Source organism: Rhamphochromis sp. 'chilingali' (assembly GCF_963969265.1).
Source record: "Rhamphochromis sp. 'chilingali' genome assembly, chromosome: 4".
NCBI classification, from domain to species: domain Eukaryota; kingdom Metazoa; phylum Chordata; class Actinopteri; order Cichliformes; family Cichlidae; genus Rhamphochromis; species Rhamphochromis sp. 'chilingali'.
In genome coordinates, this window is record NC_137948.1 from 14,878,482 (window position 1) to 14,899,953 (window position 21,472).

At 41.7% G+C, this 21,472-nt stretch overlaps 1 protein-coding gene across 1 annotated transcript in view; it reads left to right on the top strand.

Moving 5' to 3' along the window:
- Positions 1-21,472, top strand: part of LOC308395558 (inactive rhomboid protein 2-like) — a 37,526-nt gene that overhangs the window by 13,611 nt on the left and 2,443 nt on the right. Inside the window, exons 2-17 of the mRNA XM_080880456.1 lie at positions 9,271-9,411; positions 11,503-11,654; positions 12,292-12,475; positions 13,212-13,433; positions 13,648-13,776; positions 14,063-14,160; positions 14,275-14,499; positions 14,681-14,792; positions 15,099-15,173; positions 17,110-17,271; positions 17,527-17,615; positions 17,700-17,763; positions 17,905-17,999; positions 18,097-18,172; positions 18,248-18,348; positions 18,881-19,034. Coding sequence (XP_080736582.1) covers positions 9,289-9,411; positions 11,503-11,654; positions 12,292-12,475; positions 13,212-13,433; positions 13,648-13,776; positions 14,063-14,160; positions 14,275-14,499; positions 14,681-14,792; positions 15,099-15,173; positions 17,110-17,271; positions 17,527-17,615; positions 17,700-17,763; positions 17,905-17,999; positions 18,097-18,172; positions 18,248-18,348; positions 18,881-19,034 — 2,061 coding nt within the window. The 5' untranslated portion in view covers positions 9,271-9,288. The remainder of the gene's footprint in view (positions 1-9,270; positions 9,412-11,502; positions 11,655-12,291; positions 12,476-13,211; positions 13,434-13,647; positions 13,777-14,062; positions 14,161-14,274; positions 14,500-14,680; positions 14,793-15,098; positions 15,174-17,109; positions 17,272-17,526; positions 17,616-17,699; positions 17,764-17,904; positions 18,000-18,096; positions 18,173-18,247; positions 18,349-18,880; positions 19,035-21,472) is intronic.

Consider the following 21,472-nt stretch of genomic DNA (forward strand, 5'->3'; position numbering starts at 1 on the left):
CTTAATTGCACTCACCTGTCACTTGTTATATAAGGACTGCACTCACCTACCCCTCACTCTTTCTTCACTCCCACATGGGGCGGCAGCTGAGAGAGAGCAGTCCATGTGTGTCTTCCTTTCCTTTACCTGTTATACAATAAAACGACAAAACCTGCAAATGATGACTGCTTATTCTCATTCTAATCCGATGAGCCCATGATGATGACTACTGAAACCCTGAACCTTCCTTCCTCCAAAACATGGTCCTCCGAGCCGGAGTAGCGTTAGCGTCATGGATTCAAAGCAGCCATTGACTGAAGGTTTGAGAAGATCCAGTCGTGATAGTCGACCTCCTGCCTACCTGCAGCAGTATGACGTTCAGTATCCTGGAGCTAGAAGAGCTACATGTGAGACAGAGAGCCAAACTGAATGCCAGCATAGTGACAAAGACACACATGGGCCGCAGGATCCTGTCGGAGAGTCAGAAAGACAACCAGAGACATCCCCTGCTCCTTTACCCACCAATCAAGATGAGGTGATGAGGGAACTCCTGATGACAATGAGGGAGATTAGGCAACTCATGATTCAGTTATCTCCTCCCCATTCTCGCAGTTCCTCCAGATCTTCAATTCACACTGTCTCTGATGAGAGCAAATCCTCTGTTTGCGGTTTACAAGCCATTCCCCAAACACATCAGCAACATGAGCAGTTCCCAGTGATTGATCCAGCAACATGTCAATCACCCTCTCAGCCCCCCCAGGTTAGCCGTCACTCTGGTGCAGTTCTGGCTGCTAGCCCTCCTTTCCCTAATTCAACAATATTAGATGCTGCAGTTCCTTCAAGTGGTTTGCCTAGACCAGTTTTTCAGACACCAGATGAGACTCCTTTTAATTTCCTGGCCACGCCACTGCAAGGTCCCCACCAGATTTCATGTGTTCAACCTGCTGTTCCTCTAGATGAAGACCCCGCTCAACCTCTCGTCTGCATTCCGGAACCAAGGCAGCAGCAACCAGCTACATCTGATGGTTTGCATGCACAAAACCCTTCAGTACCCATCACTGCTAGTTCTAGTCACCCTGTTAGCACTAGAACACATGTGTATAAGCTTGAGGGTCCTTCTTTCCCAGACCTTACCAGAGAAGATGAGATCCAGTATAGGCTGTTACGAATGGCCCTTACTAACCTGCTTGACCCTCATGACACAGAGCATTTCAAATATCATGTCCTTCTTGATCACCTGAAAGTAGACCAAGCTAAACGGTTAGCTATTTCCTTTTCCTATGCTCCTGACCCATACACTCAAGCCATCAAAGCTCTTGATGAGCGTTATGGGCAACCAAGACAGCTAGCATTGAAAGAGCTACGGAATATACTGGAGCTTCCTCCTATCAGAGCAGGTGATGGTCGGACTCTGGATAACTTTGCTCTTCGTGTGCAAGCTTTAGTTGGTTTGCTTAGCACTATGGGTGATCAAGGACAGACAGAACTAAATTGTGGCTCCCATGTCGATCGCCTACTTGAAAAGTTGCCCGCAGAGCATTCCAGTCGCTTCAAACGGCACATTTACAGGGAACAAGGAGATATGATGTATGACTTACCTTTGTTCTCATCCTGGTTGCAAATAGAGTGCAAGTGTCAACCAAGAAAGGACAGTCCTGTTTCATCCTTTAACCAGCCACGACCTGCCCATAAGTACACCTCTCCACTCACAACAATATTACATGGAACAAATGCATCCGATCCTGTACAGGCAGCACAACCCATCATAATGACTAAGGCTAGATGTGCATATTGCTGCTCACCTAAACACCACATTAGCAAGTGCCCTGAGTTCATTAACAAGACAAAGGATGAGAAAATAAAGTGGATAAAGAGAAACAAACGGTGCTGGCGTTGTGCTAGAACTCATCAGGCTGCGAAGTGTGATCTGAGGAAAGCATGTGCCACCTGCATGGAAAGACATCTACAGATCCTATGTGAGGTGAATCAGAGACCTAGAACTGAAACTAATCCTGTAGTGAGGACACTGTACTTTGATAGACCTAGCGATCGCCCTAGTGTACTATTAAAGGTTGTGAAAGTGCTCCTGCGTAATGGCAAAAGAACCCTGGAAACATATGCAATACTTGACGATGGCTCCCAACGTACCATGCTTCTGACATCTGCAGCTAAGCATCTCCACCTAACCGGGAAAGCTGAAAAATTATCACTCAGAACTGTCCATCAAGAAGTTGAAACCATTCAAGGTTCTTGTGTAAGTTTCCAGATCTCACCCATCGCACATCCAGAGAAAACATACACAATTAATAATGCCTTCGCTACAAGTCACTTAGCACTTTCAGACCACACCTACCCCGTATCCCCTCTTCAACGGAGATACAAGCATCTTCAAGGTATCCCATTAACCTTCATTAACAAAGCAGCTCCACTACTGCTCATAGGCTCTGATCATACCCACCTTATTACGCCTATTGCACCAGTTAGACATGGACCATTTGGATCTCCTGCAGCAGTCAAAACCCGCTTAGGATGGACACTCCAAGGTCCAATCACAGACTTCCAACCCCAGAGCAGTTCCACGCATGCCCAATGTTTATTCACATCTTCCAGTTCAGGTTCAGGAGAACCGCTCCAGCACATCCTTGTGTCCGCTGATGGCTCTGAATTCATTCAGCCACATCATACTCTACCATCAGCAGTACCTATGTCGTCACCGGCAGTGCCACTATCACCAGTTCCACCGCCTGTGGCTGCCATTCCGCCAGTGGTCAGGGCGCTGCCTGCTCTTGCATCACCTGGTCCTGCCTCTGCCAAGCCCCGTATATTGCCCCCAGCACCTGCAAAACTGCCCAACGGTCTGCAGGTCTGGGCCTGCCGCTGCATCCCATGCGGTTGGCATTTGGACCTGCTTTGCCGCCACCGCTGGCTACATGGTCGGCCCCCTGAACTGTCTGGCCTGCATTGTCGACCCCCTGAACCTATATTAGACCTGTAGCATGTCTGATTCCTCTGCTCCCGCTTTGTGAAAAGGAGCATCTCTGATCCTTTGAACATATTTCTCAGTAGAAATATGGGGGCGGCTGTTGTAAAGGCTCACCTTTCAACACATTCACTTCACCAGATGCACCTTGTTTCTTTTCCTCACCTTTGATTGGGTGTGGTGCTTGGCCTTAATTGCACTCACCTGTCACTTGTTATATAAGGACTGCACTCACCTACCCCTCACTCTTTCTTCACTCCCACATGGGGCGGCAGCTGAGAGAGAGCAGTCCATGTGTGTCTTCCTTTCCTTTACCTGTTATACAATAAAACGACAAAACCTGCAAATGATGACTGCTTATTCTCATTCTAATCCGATGAGCCCATGATGATGACTACTGAAACCCTGAACCTTCCTTCCTCCAAAACAGTCTTCATAGATAGATCTTCACATTTGACTTTTACTTTCATGCTCATTAACCTTCCTTTTCTATGGGAATAAAGGCAGAATAGAACCAGCTGGCAGCCAGTTGGGTCAAGTCCCCTCGAGTTGTGCTCATTGACAAAGACTCATTCAGACTGATGACAACATGCTGGCAATCTGTTTGCATTTGCATGAAGTTACAGAAGAACAAACAAGAATGCCTTTTGACATTTTGTTGAACAGGATCCGGACTTGTTTTCTTTGTTTTCCAAATTTCTTTAAAAAAAAAAAAATTTTGACCAACTTGAAAAGTTGGATGCCAGGATCCTTTTCTTGCTGTTGATTTCAGCTGTCATACCAACATTTCTTAACAATTGACACGGCTGTGTTATGTTCTGTTATCATAACAGAAGCTAAAATACATCTTTGTTAAATTAGCTTAAAATGATGCTCAATTGTAAAATAATGCATGTAGAGTTGCAACATAAAGTGGTGGATATTGCATTATACTTGTATTAGAGTTAGACTAGTCTAAGGCTGACGTGGCTTAAAGTCCCACTGAAGTGGCTTAAAGGACGCTTAGGAAACAAATCCTTGGTTTCTGTTTCGTTTTTTCATTTTGGTTTTTTGTGTATTTGTTTGTTTTTATATCACTATTTTTATATCACAGAGACACATCATTATAATTGAAGTTCAAGTAAATCTGCTCTCTCTGTGTGAAAGGTCCAGGGTTCAAAAAATGTTGTCAAGTGAGCTTTCAAAATGAGTGTGAAGGGTGAGTGATAGTTTCAGATTTAAAAAAATACAAATGGAGTAAAAATAAACACACAAATTAATTGGATAACAGTTATTATTACCTTGGCAGCAAGTAAAGTGTATGTGGGGGGGAAACATTGCAAAAATTAATACAATTCTTGTGTTTCTATTCTTTATATGTCGCTGTTATCCTTCTACAATCTGTACCCATATGTTTTCTAGTATGGACCCTAACAACTGCCTGCATACATTGATAAACTTGGTTAGACCCGAGTACTCCATCCATTAGCTAAATTCCTAGCTATTTCATTATCTGAGTGATTTCCAGCCCCTGCCCACTACTCTACTGAACCAGAGGCTGGATTGCCAGTAACCTCTTCTGTCTCTGGAGGGCTGAACCAGGCATTCTGTCTAAGCTTCAAATATTTAGCACACCTAATTGAGATCCGTGTTGAAATGTACACTCGTAATAACATAAAGGTATTTTAGAAATGGTGTTTTTTGTTTGTATGTGGACAGAGTAAGTGTTGCCTACACTATGGTTAGCCCTGCGCAGCCATTCCTCAGCTCTGTAGTGGAAACTAGGCCGAGCTGGTGTCAGGTTTCCATGTTGCAGCCGTTCCTGTCCCAGACACTCAGGGACTCGCATTGATTTTATAAACCACAACTCCAGGACAGCATTCAGGGCTCTGAACACCATAATGACATAATGGATGTTTTGGCCAAGCCAAGCAAAATGACATTATGTTCAGTGTGGTGTTTTATGTCTGCAATGCCTTGAATTTCTCTGGAAATGCACTGTGTAATGCTATGTGAAACACTCTGAGCTCCAGGAATAGACTGGCTGCTTGCTACACCATTAACTGAGATTTGTAAAGACAGGGAGACAAAGATAAGTAAGTTTGACGGTATAATTCAGTCCCTGTGTAGACAATAATGAGTCCTATTTCACCAGCTCCGTTCCATCAACTTGGCTAACGAAGTTGAGGATATGTCATTTGTGTCATCCGCGCAATGCAATTCAATAAATACGATTTGTTGTTAGTAAACACTGACAGTGAGACAAAGTGATATTAAAAGGAGTCATCCTGTTGGTCCTTTGAGTATTTTTCTACAGTGTGGTGTGGAGCTTTATTGATAGGCGATCGTGGCTCAAGAGTTGGGAGTTCGCCTTGTAATCGGAAGGTTGCCGGTTCGAGCCCCGGCTTGGACAGTCTTGGTCGTTGTGTCCTTGGGCAAGACACTTCACCCGTTGCCTACTGGTGGTGGTCAGAGGGCCCGGTGGCGCCAGTGTCCGGCAGCCTCGCCTCTGTCAGTGCGCCCCAGGGTGGCTGTGGCTACATTGTAGCTTGCCATCACCAGTGTGTGAATGTGTGTGTGAATGGGTGGATGACAGGTTGTGTAAAGCGCTTTGGGGTCCTTAGGGACTAGAAAAGCGCTATACAAATACAGGCCATTTACCATTTACCATTTACCATATAAGCACATAATCTCCACAGCTTACATTAACAGAAACTGTAAGTAGTGTAAATGGTTGAAGCGGCAGCTCAAAGTGACTTTCACGTTTGTTTGTTTTTGTCTGAACTAAAGTCAGAAATCAGAAATGATTCACTTTGAGACTGGCAGAAACAGCACTGCATGATTGAAAACTTTATATTGCTATTGCTTAGTCTTAATTCACATTATTTAAATTGTAAAAAAGTGTTAATTGTAGTTTGTTTTGTTTGTTTTTACATATAAAACTGAGATTGACATTTTAGAACTTGAAAATTAACTAAAGTGCATTGATTTGAAAATATCAAGTTTCTAATTATTTAGCTGTGTGTGCTGCTCTTACAACTGACAAAATTGCAATTGCATTATAAAAATATAAATACAGGTATTTGTTTTATTCTTTAATGCATGCATTAGTAGGAGAAGCTTAAGCTATTAGATCACCATTATTACATTCAATCAATAAAATAAGCTGAGAAAACAATAGCGATTACTCACCACCTCGAATGTATCATGATTAACGGAGACTATTGATCACCGTTATGTGACATCATTGTTTATCAGCTGCTTTTTCATTCGAAGTCAAAGATCTTTAATTCTTTTAGAGTCTCCTTATTGAGCAGAGTCACAGTATGACTGATTTTCTTGTGTGGTGGAGCTATCCCTCTAACTGTTTAAAAATCAATGAGCAGGGCTGCCTGTGGTCTCATAATTACATCATTTTTGCATCACTTAGTTAAAATATTTAGGTATTTAATTGTCCAAACTTTTCACTAGTGCTGTATTTCCATTTCTTTTTTCGCATTCAGTTGTTTTTGATAAATAACTCATTCATGATGTTGTATATTTCCAGAAAAGATATACACTCAACAAAAATATAAACGCAACACTTTTGTTTTTGCTCCCATTCCCCATGGGATGGACGTAGAGACCTAAAATTCATTCCAGATACACAATATAACCATCCCTCCCAAACAGTGGTCACAAATCAGTCCAAATGTGTGGTAGTGGGCACATCTGCTATATTGAGATAATCCATCCCACCTCACAGGTGTGCCACATCAGGATGCTGATCTGACATCATGAGTAGTGCACAGGTGTACCTCAGACTGCCCACAACAAAAGGCCACCCTGGAATGTGCAGTTTTTTGCGCTATTGGGGGTCTGGGGACCCAGAACCGGTCAGTATCTGGTGCGACCACCATTTGCCTCATGCAGTGCAACACATCGTCGCATGGAGTCTATCAGATTGTCAATTGTGGCCTGTGGAATGTTGGTCCACTCCACTTCAATGGCTGTGCAAGGTTGTTGGATATTCGTGGGAACTGGTACACGCTGTCGTATACGCCGGTCAAGCACATCCCGAACATGCTCAATGGGTGACATGTCCGGTGAGTATGCTGGCCATGCAAGAACTGGGACATTCTCAGCTGCCATCTGCCCTGAACAATGTGAACCATGATTCATCCGTGAAGCGCACACCTCTCCAACGTGCCAGACGCCATCGGATGTGAGCATTTGCCCACACAAGTCTGTTACGGCGACGAGCTGGAGTCAGGTCAAGACCCCGATGAGGACGACGGGCATGCAGTTGAGCGTCCCTGAGACGGTTTCTGACAGTTTGTGCAGAAATTGTTTGGTTGTGCAAACCAATTGTTCCAGCAGCTGTCTGGGTGGCTGGTCTCAGACGATCTTGGAGGTGAACCTGCTGGATGTGGAGGTCCTGGGCTGGTGTGGTTACACGAGGTCTGCGGTTGTGAGGCCGGTTGGATGTGCTGCCATATTCTCTGAAACGCCTGTGGAGACGGCTTATGGTTGAGAAATGAACATTCAATGCACGGGCGACAGATCTGGTTGACATTCCTGCTGTCAGCATGCCAATTGCACGCTCCCTCATTGCTTGTGGCATCTGTGGCATTTTGCTGTGAGACAAAACTGCACATTCCAGGGTGGCCTTTTGTTGTGGGCAGTCTGAGGTACACCTGTGCACTACTCATGATGTCAGATCAGCATCCTGATGTGGCACACCTGTGAGGTGGGATGGATTATCTCAATATAGCAGATGTGCCCACTACCACACATTTGGACTGATTTGTGACCACTGTTTGGGAGGGATGGTTATATTGTGTATCTGGAATGAATTTTAGGTCTCTACGTCCATCCCATGGGGAATGGGAGCAGTAACAAAGGTGTTGCGTTTATATTTTTGTTGAGTGTAGTATCACATGTATCACCTTCTTACAAAGAGATTTTACTAATAAAATGAATATTTATAACTATAAACTTAAACAAATATATTGCTTTATTTGATGTTTTGGCTAAATACATGTAATTGAAACACTCGGGAGATGTATCATTCTGCCCTGTTTTCCTCATCCTTTAAAATTACATAAGCATAAGTGACCTGAACACTTTGATGTAAGAGAAGGTTTCTCTTCTTAATACAGCACAATTTCTGTGCAAAGCCTTAAAGAATCACTTAAGAAATTGCCTTGAATCAAAAAGCAAGGAAAGCAAAAGCAAAGAAAGTTGGCAGTGTTTTTTTTCCCCTTTTAGTAGCAGATGGAACTGGAAGGGAGCCAGTTGCTGTTAGAGGCTGATTGTTTGGATAGACTGTAATGGTTTCCTTTTTTCGGTTATTGTTGGCTGTAGGAAGGAAGGCATTAGGTCCACTGCCACAGCAGAGACCTGATATAAATGCAAACAAAAGCATTTCATTTTCTAAATATGACATTTTTATTCTCTTTCTTTATGTGTCCTTCTTCTTTCTTTTTCTTCTTGACCTTACCTGGGAGGGAAAAAAATAAAAAAATAAATAAATATATATTATGCATGCTCATAAATCCAGTTTAAATAAAGACTCTGCTAGAGCATTCAATATTCTTTCGATATATTTCAGTACAACATTTTGTAAGTAAGCATTAATCACTATATTTATGAACCGTAATACTGAAGCCTACAGTACTGTGCCACACCTCATTATTTTATATTTTACTTCCAAGGAGCCTGACTTTCTAATTATTTTTATTTTATTTTTTATTTTTGAAGTGTTCCCCAGACTTTCTTGAAGTTTTCAGAGATTTTCTGTGGACTTTGGCTGCTTTTACATTCATTGTCAGTCCAGTCTTGTACTATTTTTGGAGCAACCTGGGTTTGTTTTTTTAATTGCACTACTTAACACTGACCTATGAATAATTCAAACATAAAAAATGAATATGCTGAGGAGGTAAGGAGAGAGGCTAACCATTAATGTCTGCAGCTATCTGTAAAACATGGTGGATACTCTGGCATGGTTTGTGGCTACATTTCAGCCAGTGGTGTTGTGGATGTTGTCAAAATTGATGGAATTATGAACACCTTCATTTTTCAACATGACAATGATCCCAAACACACTGCCAATGCAGTAAAAGCAGACCTGGACAGACAAAAACAGTGGAGCAGTATCAGTCATGGATTAGCCTCTCCCAGAGTCCGGACTTCAACGTGTTTGTCTTACACTGTATTTCCATTTATGTTTTAACCTGCCAGTAAATCTCTGCACCTACTGGAGGTTTGATGTATGGAGACTCACCGTAGACATGCATATATGCAGATTATCAAATAATAATACAAACTTTGTTTTGTCATGATTTTTTCAGCTCCAGCACTCTGACAGGATGGCATCACACGAAGGGGAGGAGCCTCCTCCGTACCAGGGCCGAACAGATAGTCGTTTAAAGAGCAAGAAGCCACCCAGCCTTGTAATAGCCATCCCTCCACCAGAAGCAGTGATGTCCCAGGTAGGCTGGTTGTGTTTTTTTTTTTACCTGACCCTGTCCTTCACTGCTTGGTATCATGCAACAGTTATTTAAATGTGTTGTCACATAACACGTAGGGTTGACATGGACCCTAACTCTGAAAATATAGACTGACTCATGAGCAGGTCTGTGCTTCTGTTGTCTCTGAAGTTTGCTGCTCTCTGTGGATTTAACACAATGAATTCTACAAGATATTAGTACATGCTAAATGAACTATCATGGATGCCTTCCGGTGGCTAGCCACTAAAAAACCGAAGTAAAAGTGTAATTTGCTAAGTGATACTGAAGAGCGTTACTGGCTGAAATCCAAATTGATGACTACTACATCTGAGCTGACGTTGATCACGGACACTACAGTCTGTCCTGCACTAGGTTAACATGGTCTACAATACTGCAAACTACCCACAAAGTGTGGTGATTTTCTTATTAGCACAGACTGGCAAACATAATACTGATATACTCTTTATGTTGTCAAAGGGTTTAAAAGGGTTTTTTTTCTCTCAATTATACAATTTTAAAATAACTTGTTTTTTCTCCCCAGAAAAATGTGTGAAAATATTTACAAATGTCTTCTCTACTCTACCATTATTTAGCTTTTGTTTTCTTGTGCTACTACTACTAGTGGCCTGTCAAGCTCCATACTCTCTCACATCACATGTAATGTAGCGAAATCTAAAAAGTGACCTGTAAAATAACTCATTGTGAATCACTCACTCCTGCGTATAGCACAAAGTTCTTCATTTAAACGGAGATAAGCAAAGATCAGCTCAATGAACACAGAATTAAAACAGAGCCAAAAAAAGCCCGAGTGTTGTGATTGTTACTGAACAAATTTCTTCAAAGAAAGGCTTTTTATTCATTTTGTGTTAGTAAAGAGCACATTCCTCTCAATCTGCTTCATAAACATGGTCCAAAAAACATGTCTGGATATTTTGTGGGTAGCTCACATGAAGGTTCAGATCAATTTTCGGTTTCACTCACTGTGCGATTATGAAAATTAATGGATGGATTAATGGGCTGATGGACTACTTCATAAATGGTTTGTAATAATCATTTGACTCAGGATGCACAGTAGAAGAAAATAAACGATTATGGGCAGTACTTTACTTTTAAGAGTTTACAACACATTAAAGCAGCACAGTGTTCCTCGATGCCTCTGTAATTGCCACTTGCTCTCGCAAGCAGGCTGTTGGCACAACTATCTGGCAGTTTGTGTAGCCCATATATTTGTAACGGCGGGCCTCATGCTAGCAACACAAACAAAGGCATTTTAGCTACACAAATTAGTTGGTGCTCAGAGTTCAACTGAGCATGTCACATTTAAACTGTTCTAAAAGGCAAGCAGTGTAATAAACATGTAAATTTGTGCTGTGGCTTTGCACTGCAGGTATTTATGCTACTAGCTTTTCCATTACAAAGACAATTTTAGATCATCCTAAATTTGGTACTGATTTGCTGCATCATGTGCCATAGTTAATACTTAATCAGGATGTGTGAGGCAGTGTTATTATTCTGAACTAAAACTGAAAACAAAAACTACATATGAAAAGCATTTTAGTTAAGTAGAGTAATAACAACTAGATCTTAAGAAAAAATGATTACAGAGGAAGTCTTATACGTTTTTGTCATTGGAGTCAGTCAATGTTACCATTGGAGCCTGCTCAACAAGGCTTTGTTTCAGAAGGTGTGTGTTTTTTTTTTGTTTTTTTTTTTTTTGTTTGTTTGTTTGTTTTTTTTTGGGGGGGGGGGGGGGGGGGGTTATTGGAGCTAGAAACGGGGAGTTTAATGCCTTTTTAAATTGTTGATGTTAAAAATTGTCACGTGGGGCACAAACATTTTTGGAGCATTGAACTGAATAACATTTAAGAGCCACTGGTGTAAAAGAGGGCATTTGTCCTCACTCCTCTGGAAGGAGATTGAGCATGGCCTAATTATGAAGGTACTTGCAACCTGATCGTTTGACAGGCTTTCCCCCTGCACAGGCAATATTATTTAGTTTTTATAGCTTATATATTTTATAGCAGCAAAGATTTCTGATGACAACATTTTCTTCGCTTCCTTTCTTCTGGTCAGCCACCACGACAATCCCTGAAAAAAACCCCAAGTGCTCAAGCGACCGGTTCTGTGTCAGAGAGCGTCGATGGACATAGAGATGGAGAATTTTCAGCAAGAGAAAGACGGGAGAAGTTTAGCAGACAAACATCGCTCTCACAAAGCATCCGAAAGTAAGCTCTGCTGCTGCTTCTGCTGTTGTTTTTGTCTCAGAGTCAAGTGTGACTCCACCTACAGTGGAGGCATAAGTAGCTTTGGGAGACAGAAAAAAATCAAATGTATGTAAGCATTCTCCCCTAAAGTGTATTTCAAAGAAGTCTGGGTGTTGTTCCCTGCAGTTCATTCACCTAAAACTATCAAGCACACACAATTCATTCATCCAGAAATCTCCTCTTCATAATCCTAATCCTAATTGCAGTCATTTAATTACTCCCATTTATCAACTACATGTCCTAATAGTCCAGTCATTGAGCGTGCAGCAAGCGTCAAGACATTTAATGTTTGGTAATAAAGTGCACTAATGTCTTTAAGAGTGCACAGTACGTGACTTTTGACTTCCCTTATATGAAAGTTATCCAAGCTACATCAGCTTGAACAAAGCTGCATTGTGTAATTTGGTGTCAAAATGTAACTGTTTATTTTTTTCTTTTGTGGTAGTATCTACTCTCTTCATATAAGGTGAAAAACAAGACTCGGATGTTTCGTTTCATTTCTTGTTTATGTAGCTTTTAAGAATAGGTATATGCTAAACATTTCAGGTCATTTTTGTGAATATCTTCTTTTAGCTGAACAATCTTTCTGTCCCTCCAGGAGTACAGCCCAGTGGTTCGGTGTGGGCGAAGACTGTGAGACTAATCAGCAGGTCTGGCACCGGAAGAGCCTGCGCCACTGCAGCCAGCGCTATGGCAAGCTGAAGCCCCAGTACAGAGAGCCCGAGACGGCCACCAGCATCGACCAGAGCCTGGATTCACCAGCTGCCCACAGGATGCCCAGGGTATAATACCGTCATACAAAGACAGCGTCACTTAGTGTTTTATCCTACTGTTAGGATGCTACAGTTTTATTTAAATGTCTACCTTATCGGTAATTTTAACTTGAGTGGAGAACATCATCCAGGAAACATGATGCACTTTCTGTTTAATATTCTGATACTTTTGTAAGAAAAGAAAAACTTTTTGTTCTGAAGGAAACTAAACAGAATGACACACAGCAGGCTCCATGTGTAGCTACTAAGACTTTCCATTTCTAAACTGCCAAGAAGCTCAACTTTTTTTCTTTGTTCTCCACCTGCATTTTTTCACTTGATGAAGTGGAGAGATTTCTCAAGAAGACACTGTATTAAAGTGCTGCATAGTTACAGACGTGGACCATCTGTGCTGCAGACGAATCATGTCTCTCTTTCAGTCTGTGCCAGACAGTTCTGCTCCACTCATCCAATATTTTGTTCATCTTTTTGTTCTCTGTCCTCATCTACACACACCTACCATCATTCCCTCTTTGCTACATATATGTACGTTTACACAAACACATAAAGCAGTTCTCTCTCTCCCAGTGTCAGCACTGTGAAGTTTGTAAGTTATAAATATGATCCTGTCATGCTCACCCACAGAGTGCTTCTTCTTCAACGTCGGCACAGTAGGAATATGTAAAGATGCTTACCAGTTCAAATTCACGTGACTGTCACAGTGAAGTATTTTTATCAGGCTGACCCTAATCTCTCTTTCTGCTAGATTGTGGACCCCCTGGCACGAGGGCGAGCCTTCCGCTGCCAGGATGAGTTGGACAGCCGCTCTCCAAGAACACCTCAAACAGCTCAAGGGGGTCCGGTCACACCAGGCGTCGCTTCACTCATCTCCTTCACCAGCCAGCGCTCCGGGTACAGTCGCTTCCCCAAACGAAAGCGAGAGTCCGTCGCGCGCATGAGCATCAGAGCTGCGTCCAACCTGTTGAGGGTGGGTGGAAATGAAAAGCAGAGTGGCAAGAGCACTGGTTCGAATCCCGGCCTTTAATGTTTCCTCTGTGTTTGCATGCTTTTTAGCCATCCCTTTGAATAAAATGACAGTAAATGCCAGCATTTATTGTTTTTATCATTATTAGCATCATTAAAATCTCTCCTTTTTTATGCACTTGAAGAACCGCATGTCATGTGGCGTGTTTGTTGTTCAGGGTCGCAGCAGCTTGGCAGGCCCACAGGCTGGTCGCAGTTTCCCCAGGAAGAGCTTTGTCAGGCCCAGCTGGATGGACGAGGACACTGTGGATTCTGCAGATGCATTCGAGTCGCTCTTCTTCAGTAAGGTCAGCAGCAGCTCTCGCAGCCACCCGTTTGGCACCCGGATCTTTGCAGCAGTTTCTTTCCTTGCTTTTACTCTGTTTGACAAAATTCTATGTTTTCATTCGATTGTCATTGTTTACCTGCTTCTTCTCTCAGCCTCCATTTTTTTCTGTGACTGTATTTTTCTTTTTTTGTCCTCCTGTCTTCCTCGCTGTTTGTGTGTCCCATACAGCAACACATAACATGTGACTACACGTTAATTACTGCCCTCTCTTTTTGTCCTCTGTGTCCTGCATTACCTCTGTACAGGGTGATGTCCGTGATGAGTTATATTCCATGGCCGATGATGTCTTTGAGTCGCCTCCCTTGTCTGCCTCTTTTGCTCCCTGCGAGCAACCTTCCAGCCTGTGAGTAAATATAAATACTCAACCAAAGTCTCTGAATTGCACACATTGTGTTTTGTTTTTTTTCCTTTTTAACCCTAATTCTTTCTCTGTCTTGCATACCTGTCTTCCTCTCAGTCCCAGTAAGGATTTATCACAGGCTCCTAAAATGCCAACACTATTCCACGAAATGGCTCAACCACGTCGCGGACGTCGCATTGCCTCCCAAGTGAAGCACTTTGCGTTTGACAAGCAAAAACGTCAGTATGGTTTGGGAGTTGTGGGGAAATGGCTAAACCGACAGTATCGACGAAGCATTAGCAGCAACGTCCAGAAGCAGCTGGACGACTTCCACAGCCACAGGTTGGGAATGAGCACTGTGCATATATACAAGTGAATTATTTGCTTGATTTAAATCAACATAACACAATTCAGAGAGAGATAATTAATTAGGCTGACAAAGTGCTGAAAGTATTTATTGGTTAGTCTTTGTTTTAGCTGTTACTCGATTCACAGCACTGTTTTGTGGTGTGCATGATTTCAGACCCTACTTTACCTACTGGATTACATTTGTCCACATCGTTATCACATTGCTGGCCTGCTGCACGTATGGGTTTGCCCCTGTTGGGTTTGCACAACATTCGACAACTGAGCTGGTAAGTATATATCTCACAGATTAATTTGGAGCAATATTTAAAAATAGAAAATATACTTTTTGACATGACAGGTTTCATATCAGTGTGAAAATTGAAGGTTAACATTTCGTAGTGTAACTCAGTATTGAAATTAGAATTCCTTTTTTTGCTCTTGAACACTCAATGTAAATATATTACCAACTTTTTAGTAGCTGTATTTGTGTCCTAAAACTCACAGAAAGAGATGTGTATTACTGTGCAAGCTAATACTCACAAGTCCTTGATCAGACTCATTTGTAAACTGTGATGCTCTGCTGCCCTCTGTAGGTGCTGAAGAACAAAGGCATTTATGAGAGTGTTAAGTATGTCCAACAACAGAACTTCTGGATTGGTCCAAGCTCTGTAAGTTTAGCTGTATTATTAATGTGCTTAGAACGGCTTTGGATGTTTGTCTAGATGTGCAAAACCTAAGGGAACAGCTCCCAAAAATGGTCGATATGGTAAAATGAACACAGCCAGAATGTATGATACTAGCACAGCTAAAGGGAGCTCACATTTGGTGTGAAGTTTAGGTTTGCTGTGTTTTCAGGTGGGACACTTCTGCCCTCCTCCAGTGCATTTACTTTATTTTCTCACTTCATGTTTTATCAGTGATGATTTACTGCATTTATTAAGTTACAAGCCTAAAAATGTCAATTTATTTTCTGCATTTAAAATTGATCGTTTCAGTTGTGAGAGTAAATTGTTTAAATGGAGGCTGAGCTGACCGGTTTTAGTAATTTATTAAGAAAAATAACGGAACTTCTATGTTTGAATGCATGAGCACATACACTATGTTGCCAAAAGTATCCACTCGTCTGCCTTCACACCCTTATGAACTTGGGTTGAGATTAAGACAGTCAGTCTCTTCTACACTTGCTCATCCATGACTTTATGGACCTTTCTTAGTAATGACAATAACATTATCATCCTTCCAACAGACAAGGATAAGTGCAAGGAAGAATATCATGAGAAAAATTTTGTCACTGCTCAGTGACAAAAATAAGATAAGATAAGACTTTATTGATCCCACAACGGGGAAATTATTGCGTCACCTCAGCTCAGGTACAGATATCAGAAGGAAATGCAAAAATACAAATAAGTGCAATCAATGAAAAAAAGTAAGATAATACACTATATACAATGGTAGCATACACAGTATGTGATTATGGATATAGTTGGAAATATGGAAGACATAAACTATATAGCTTGATATAGCTATTGTACCACTGCTATTCCTATTTATAGACACGTACACACTAAATATACATATGTATACATATACAGACATATATACCTGCACATGTCCATATACATGGAAGGTCCATTATGCATGAAGTGGTGACCGTGGATGTTCACAGTGTCCAGTGACTTATGACATCGTGATATGTAATTTGTAAATACTTACAAACCCCTGAAACGAGACCCAGGAAGTGGTTACAGGAAGAGGGTGATAGATTGTCTGATGCAGTTAGAATGAGACAATGGTATTGACGGGACCTCATACCACAGGTTTTACCCAGGCGAATCTACACAAAGTCTGTATGGTTTACCCAAGATAAATAAACAGGGTTTACCTTTAAGACTAATTGTCTGTATGATCAACTCGGTCACCTATAACATCTCAAAGTTTCTGGCTTTGATCTCCTCAACCCGCTTGTAGACAGCTCTGAACACCACATCCAGAACACCTTGGATTTTGTTGAGAAAGTGAGAGATGTCATTATGGAGGTTTGAGTCAAGGAGGCCATTTACGTAAAAAGGGAAAGACCATCTCTGAATCGAGGAGGGGGGCATCTTCACCTTCTTACAATGCTGTGATTGCAGCCATTTCCCAACTTTCTGTGAATGGTACTCATGGCCTTTGATCAGTGGTCCTTGATCAATGATCAGTGGTCTTTGATCAACAGGATTTGATCAGTGGTTGTTGATCAATGGTCATGACAATTTGCATATTAATGATCAAGGAACTGACCTCACAGCCCATTGTTCCCTCAGTGGTGCTACGTTCAGTCATTGTGCAAATTTGCTGTTTATAAGGTTGAGGGAACCTGCAGTCAGCTGAGACTGAAAAAGTCACTTGGATGAGTGATGAAACGTCTCCCCCACTAAAAACGCTACGTCCAGATGAACAGAGCCAACATCAACATTTGGATACAGGAGTAAATACCTTTGGGGAAAATTGTGTATTTAAAAGATAGACAGGCACCAGTTTATTTCTTTATCATCTTAATCTGTGTTTAGCATGTGTGTTACCACATTTTTTTTGATCTTTAAAATCATTTCCATCAATTTTTAGGAAGACCTCATCCACCTGGGGGCAAAATTCTCCCCCTGCATCCGTCGGGATGCACAAATCGTCAGCCTGATCGAGAAGGCCAGAGAGCTCGAGAAAGATTCTGGCTGCTGCGTTCAGAATGACAACTCCGGATGTGTGCAGACCCTCAGCTCCGGCTGCTCTGTACGTGATAATATACACATACCTGTGCACATGAGTTTATAATCTTTAAGCATATAATCACTTAAACGCTCGTGCTAATCATTCACAGTGTCTTTGCTGTACTCTTGAACTTTTCCCCTTTAGATGCAGATTTTGGGTGTGCAGTAAAAAAGAAACATAATCCGTTTTTCATTTCTTTGCTGTGCTTGGTAAATGAGAAAGAAAACTGTGTCTTAAATATTTATAATAATATAAATGTATAATAACTTCATGCAGGAGACGCTGGCCACCTTTATTAAATGGGACAATGAACAAATGGAAAACATCAGTAGGTCGTCCGGTTCTGTCTGTCACCAGGACCCCAGGTGAGGATATGAAGCTTAATTAAAGTGTGTCATTAAAGACTCAGCAGCGTTTCACCACTTTGATGCTTTTCTTGTTGTGAACAGAATATGTGAGGAGCCTGCCTCTGCAGAGCCTCATTTATGGAAGGATGACATCACCACGTGGCCGGTGAGGGGCCACCGCTGCCTCGTTCATTCTTCATTTTTCTGTTGCTACTCTGTGTTCACTTGCATCTGAACCACATTTTATATTAATTTTCCTTTTTCTTTTTTTTTCCTTTTTTTTTGGTTTTACCTGTGCTGCTGTCAGATCTGTACATATCCAAAGAAGTGGAGTCACACAGGCTACAGACACATGGACTGTAACATCAAAGGACGGCCCTGCTGCATAGGAACTAAGGGCAGGTGCGAAACATGTGTTTGCTAAAGCGCTTTGCTACTCTGAGGTCATCTGTTTTAAATAAATAAATAAAATTTTATTTATTTATGTATTTATTTGTAGATGTGAAATCGCAACCAGAGAGTATTGCACTTTCATGCATGGTTACTTCCACGAGGAAGCCACCCTCTGCTCACAGGTATTGTGTGTGCATGATGATGAGTGTGTGTGTCTTTTTCTTTAGTATGTTTCTGACTGCAGTGTTGTTACACAGGTCCACTGTCTGGATGATGTGTGCGGCTTGCTGCCCTTCCTTAATCCTGACGTTCCCGATCAAGTCTACCGTCTCTGGCTCTCTCTCTTCCTACATGCTGGGTACGCACTTCCCCCTGCAGCAACGTCCTAAGACAAAGATTTATTTTTCCTGTGGTCATGTTTTATGGCTATGTTGCACAGATCTTTTAATTTCTGACACGTCTATCTATGAATGAGCTATTTCAGCTGAATGTAGCATTGATGATATATTGTGAGACTGTGTAATATGCCATGACAAAGCCTTTTACACAGTCAATGAACTGTTTCATTAATTTGCTATGAGTGATTACTTAATGCAGTTTCACTGTGTCAGCATCCTTGAGGATTCAAAAGTAATGAAACATTTCTAATTGAGGACCCAGTGCTCGTGAGACGTTCGCTCACATGAGAACTGTAATACTAATACCAGGCAGGCACAAGGGATTTCCCTCAGATGTAACCCTTTAAAAGCAGGCGAGCAAACAAGCCAAAGGAGCTTAATGGGGGAAAAAAAAAAATCCTAAATGCATATTTGTGATAATGCAGTGGTGGAAAGGAGTTTTAGTTACCAGTGATAACCTTTGTTTGTGTGTGTGTGTGTGTGTGTGTGTAGGCTTTTACACTGCGTGGTGTCCGTAGTGTTCCAGATGACCATACTGAGGGACCTGGAGAAGCTGGCAGGTTGGCTTCGCATCTCCATCATTTACATGTTGAGTGGGATCACTGGTAACCTCGCCTCTGCCCTCTTCCTGCCCTACAGAGCCGAGGTGAGTTCGTCACATATATGTAAATACACATTAATACACTTTTTTTTTTCTCTGAAAGTTTCAAGGCACACAGGATGTGAAGTTTTGTGCACTTAAGCTTTTTAAATTCATTTGTCTGAAAGTTTATGTTAAACCTTCAGTTAAGTGTCCTTGGTAAGTGAATATTCCAGTCGCATCCGCTATAAGGAAACTCTGTTTAATCTGTTAAGTCTGTATATGTGGGGGACTTGGGGCTCAGGAGCAAATCGCTCGCGGTTCGATCCAGCCCACATGCCAGTGTGTCCTTGGACACGATGCTGAAGAAAGAAAAAACAGCTTTTCACACACTTTGTTCTAAACACCAACATATCTTAGTTGCAGTGACTTTTGACAGGATTGGATGTACTTCTGTTGATTAAGCACTCACACTTGACACACACAGGTACTTTCACACTGTCAAATTTCTGCGATGTAAAATCAGACATTGTATATACTTATGTGCTTTCTTCCTCATTTACCCCCTAAATTATCTAAAGGGAGAAACCGTCATGCTGTTTCACTTCATGTATTTCTCGCTACACTATAATCTGAGTTCAGGTCTAAATGTCACCTGTGTGAGCTCCAGCTCTCGTTAGTTTTGTGTTACATTCTTATTTGAATTGCAGTTTCTGTGCCTGCTGTCTAAACTCTGTGGCTTAGCTCAGCTTAGTTGAGTTCACTCACTGGACGAGGGTTTCTCCTGTTGGGGATTATTGGAGCAGAATTGACCATCTTAGTCTAGAGGTTTAGAGGGGTGCAGGAAACACTTGTGGTATTAACTGTGGAAGTGCCTGGAGAAACCGAACTTGGGTTAACAGCACATGAGACAACTTTACTGCGAAAGCAGCAGCCCCACCAAACCGAGCGTAAAGCATCCAAGAAAGACGTGTCACAGCGCTCCCAACATTTCAGTGACCGGTAACAGCACAGCAACCAGCAGGGTAATCAGTTATGACTGTGCAGGGATAAAGAAAGAAAGGTGACCTGTTATTCACAGTTCTGTTGCATATAACCGTACTGCTGGATGTGCTGAAGGAAAGTTGAGGCAATCCTCACACAAGATCAAGTGTGAGATAGAAAATAGTTGCTGAATCAGCTGCAGCTACATGCTATGTTAACTGATGTCTGTATGTCGTTTTAAAAGGCTCTAAATAGTTGATGCTGTTCCTTTGTTGTCTGCCTTGTCTGCATTATTGTTTGTAAAAAAACAACAAAAAAAAAAAAAAAAAAACTCACCAGAAAATATTAGATTAAATCAGCCGATGTGGTTGAATTTCATATACGTAAATATTTACAAGGAGGAAAGCAGATCTCGCCTGAAGCAGTAGTGTTTCACTCTTTTTCTTTTTTTCTTTTTTTTTTTTTAAAGAGTAACACTACTATGATCACTACTTTAAGTGATTCATTGTCATTTTTGCAAAAACAAACCCCAACAACAAATGAATAAACGTTGGGGGGGGGGCTTTTTACCAGCAAGCCTGCTTTCTTCTGAATGTATCTATATAGTCCAGTTTCCCCTTTAAGAGATTAGCCTAATGCCATTGTGCGGGTTAACAAAGGCCACTGCTGTGGTACTTAGTGAATGGGATTTCATGTTTTTCCTTTTAAACAAAGACGATTGTTGCAGAGACCAGACCTGGTCCACACGTTCCTGAACAGGTCCATCCTGACAGACAGACAGACACACACGCGCGCGCCCACACACACACACACACACACACACACACACACACACACACACACACACACACACACACACACACACACACACGAAACAGTTCCTCACTGATAGAGGGGACAGTTTTAATGTATAAAGAGACCAACATGTAACACATTTACGTACACGATGGCTTGATTTTATAAGCGAGCTCCAGTTGTTTTTACCTGACAATTACTGTAGTTCTAAATATCAGTGACCAGCTCACATGTCTTCACGCACCAGGAATAACCAGAGGAAGCACATGCAGTGAGGCCACTTAAGGAGGCGATTTAAGTGGATTATCCCTTTACTGTTGAATTAAGGAGCCCCTGTGGCTTTAGCAAAAATGGCTCAAACAGCAGCTGTGGCTGGAAATAATAGTTTTCACAAGTAAAGGAGCTCTACGGATTTGTGAAGGAACAACTTTAGTTTCAGTTCATTAAGCTCTGCCGAGAGACGAGCAAGCATGAATATTTATTATTTGATAATGTCAGTCAAACGTCTCTTTGCTAACCACCAGTGCAGGGTACGCTAAATGTAAAAGTGCTGCATACAACATAAAGTATGCTGACCATACCTTCCTCCTCCTTTCACATTTACAACCACAACATTTTTTTTCTTAGGAGCCAGAAAACATCTTCAAGCAGTTTAAGTTACATTAAAAGGCTTTGATATACTTCAGGAGGTGCACCTGCTCAGGTTGGATGCTTTAAAAAATCAG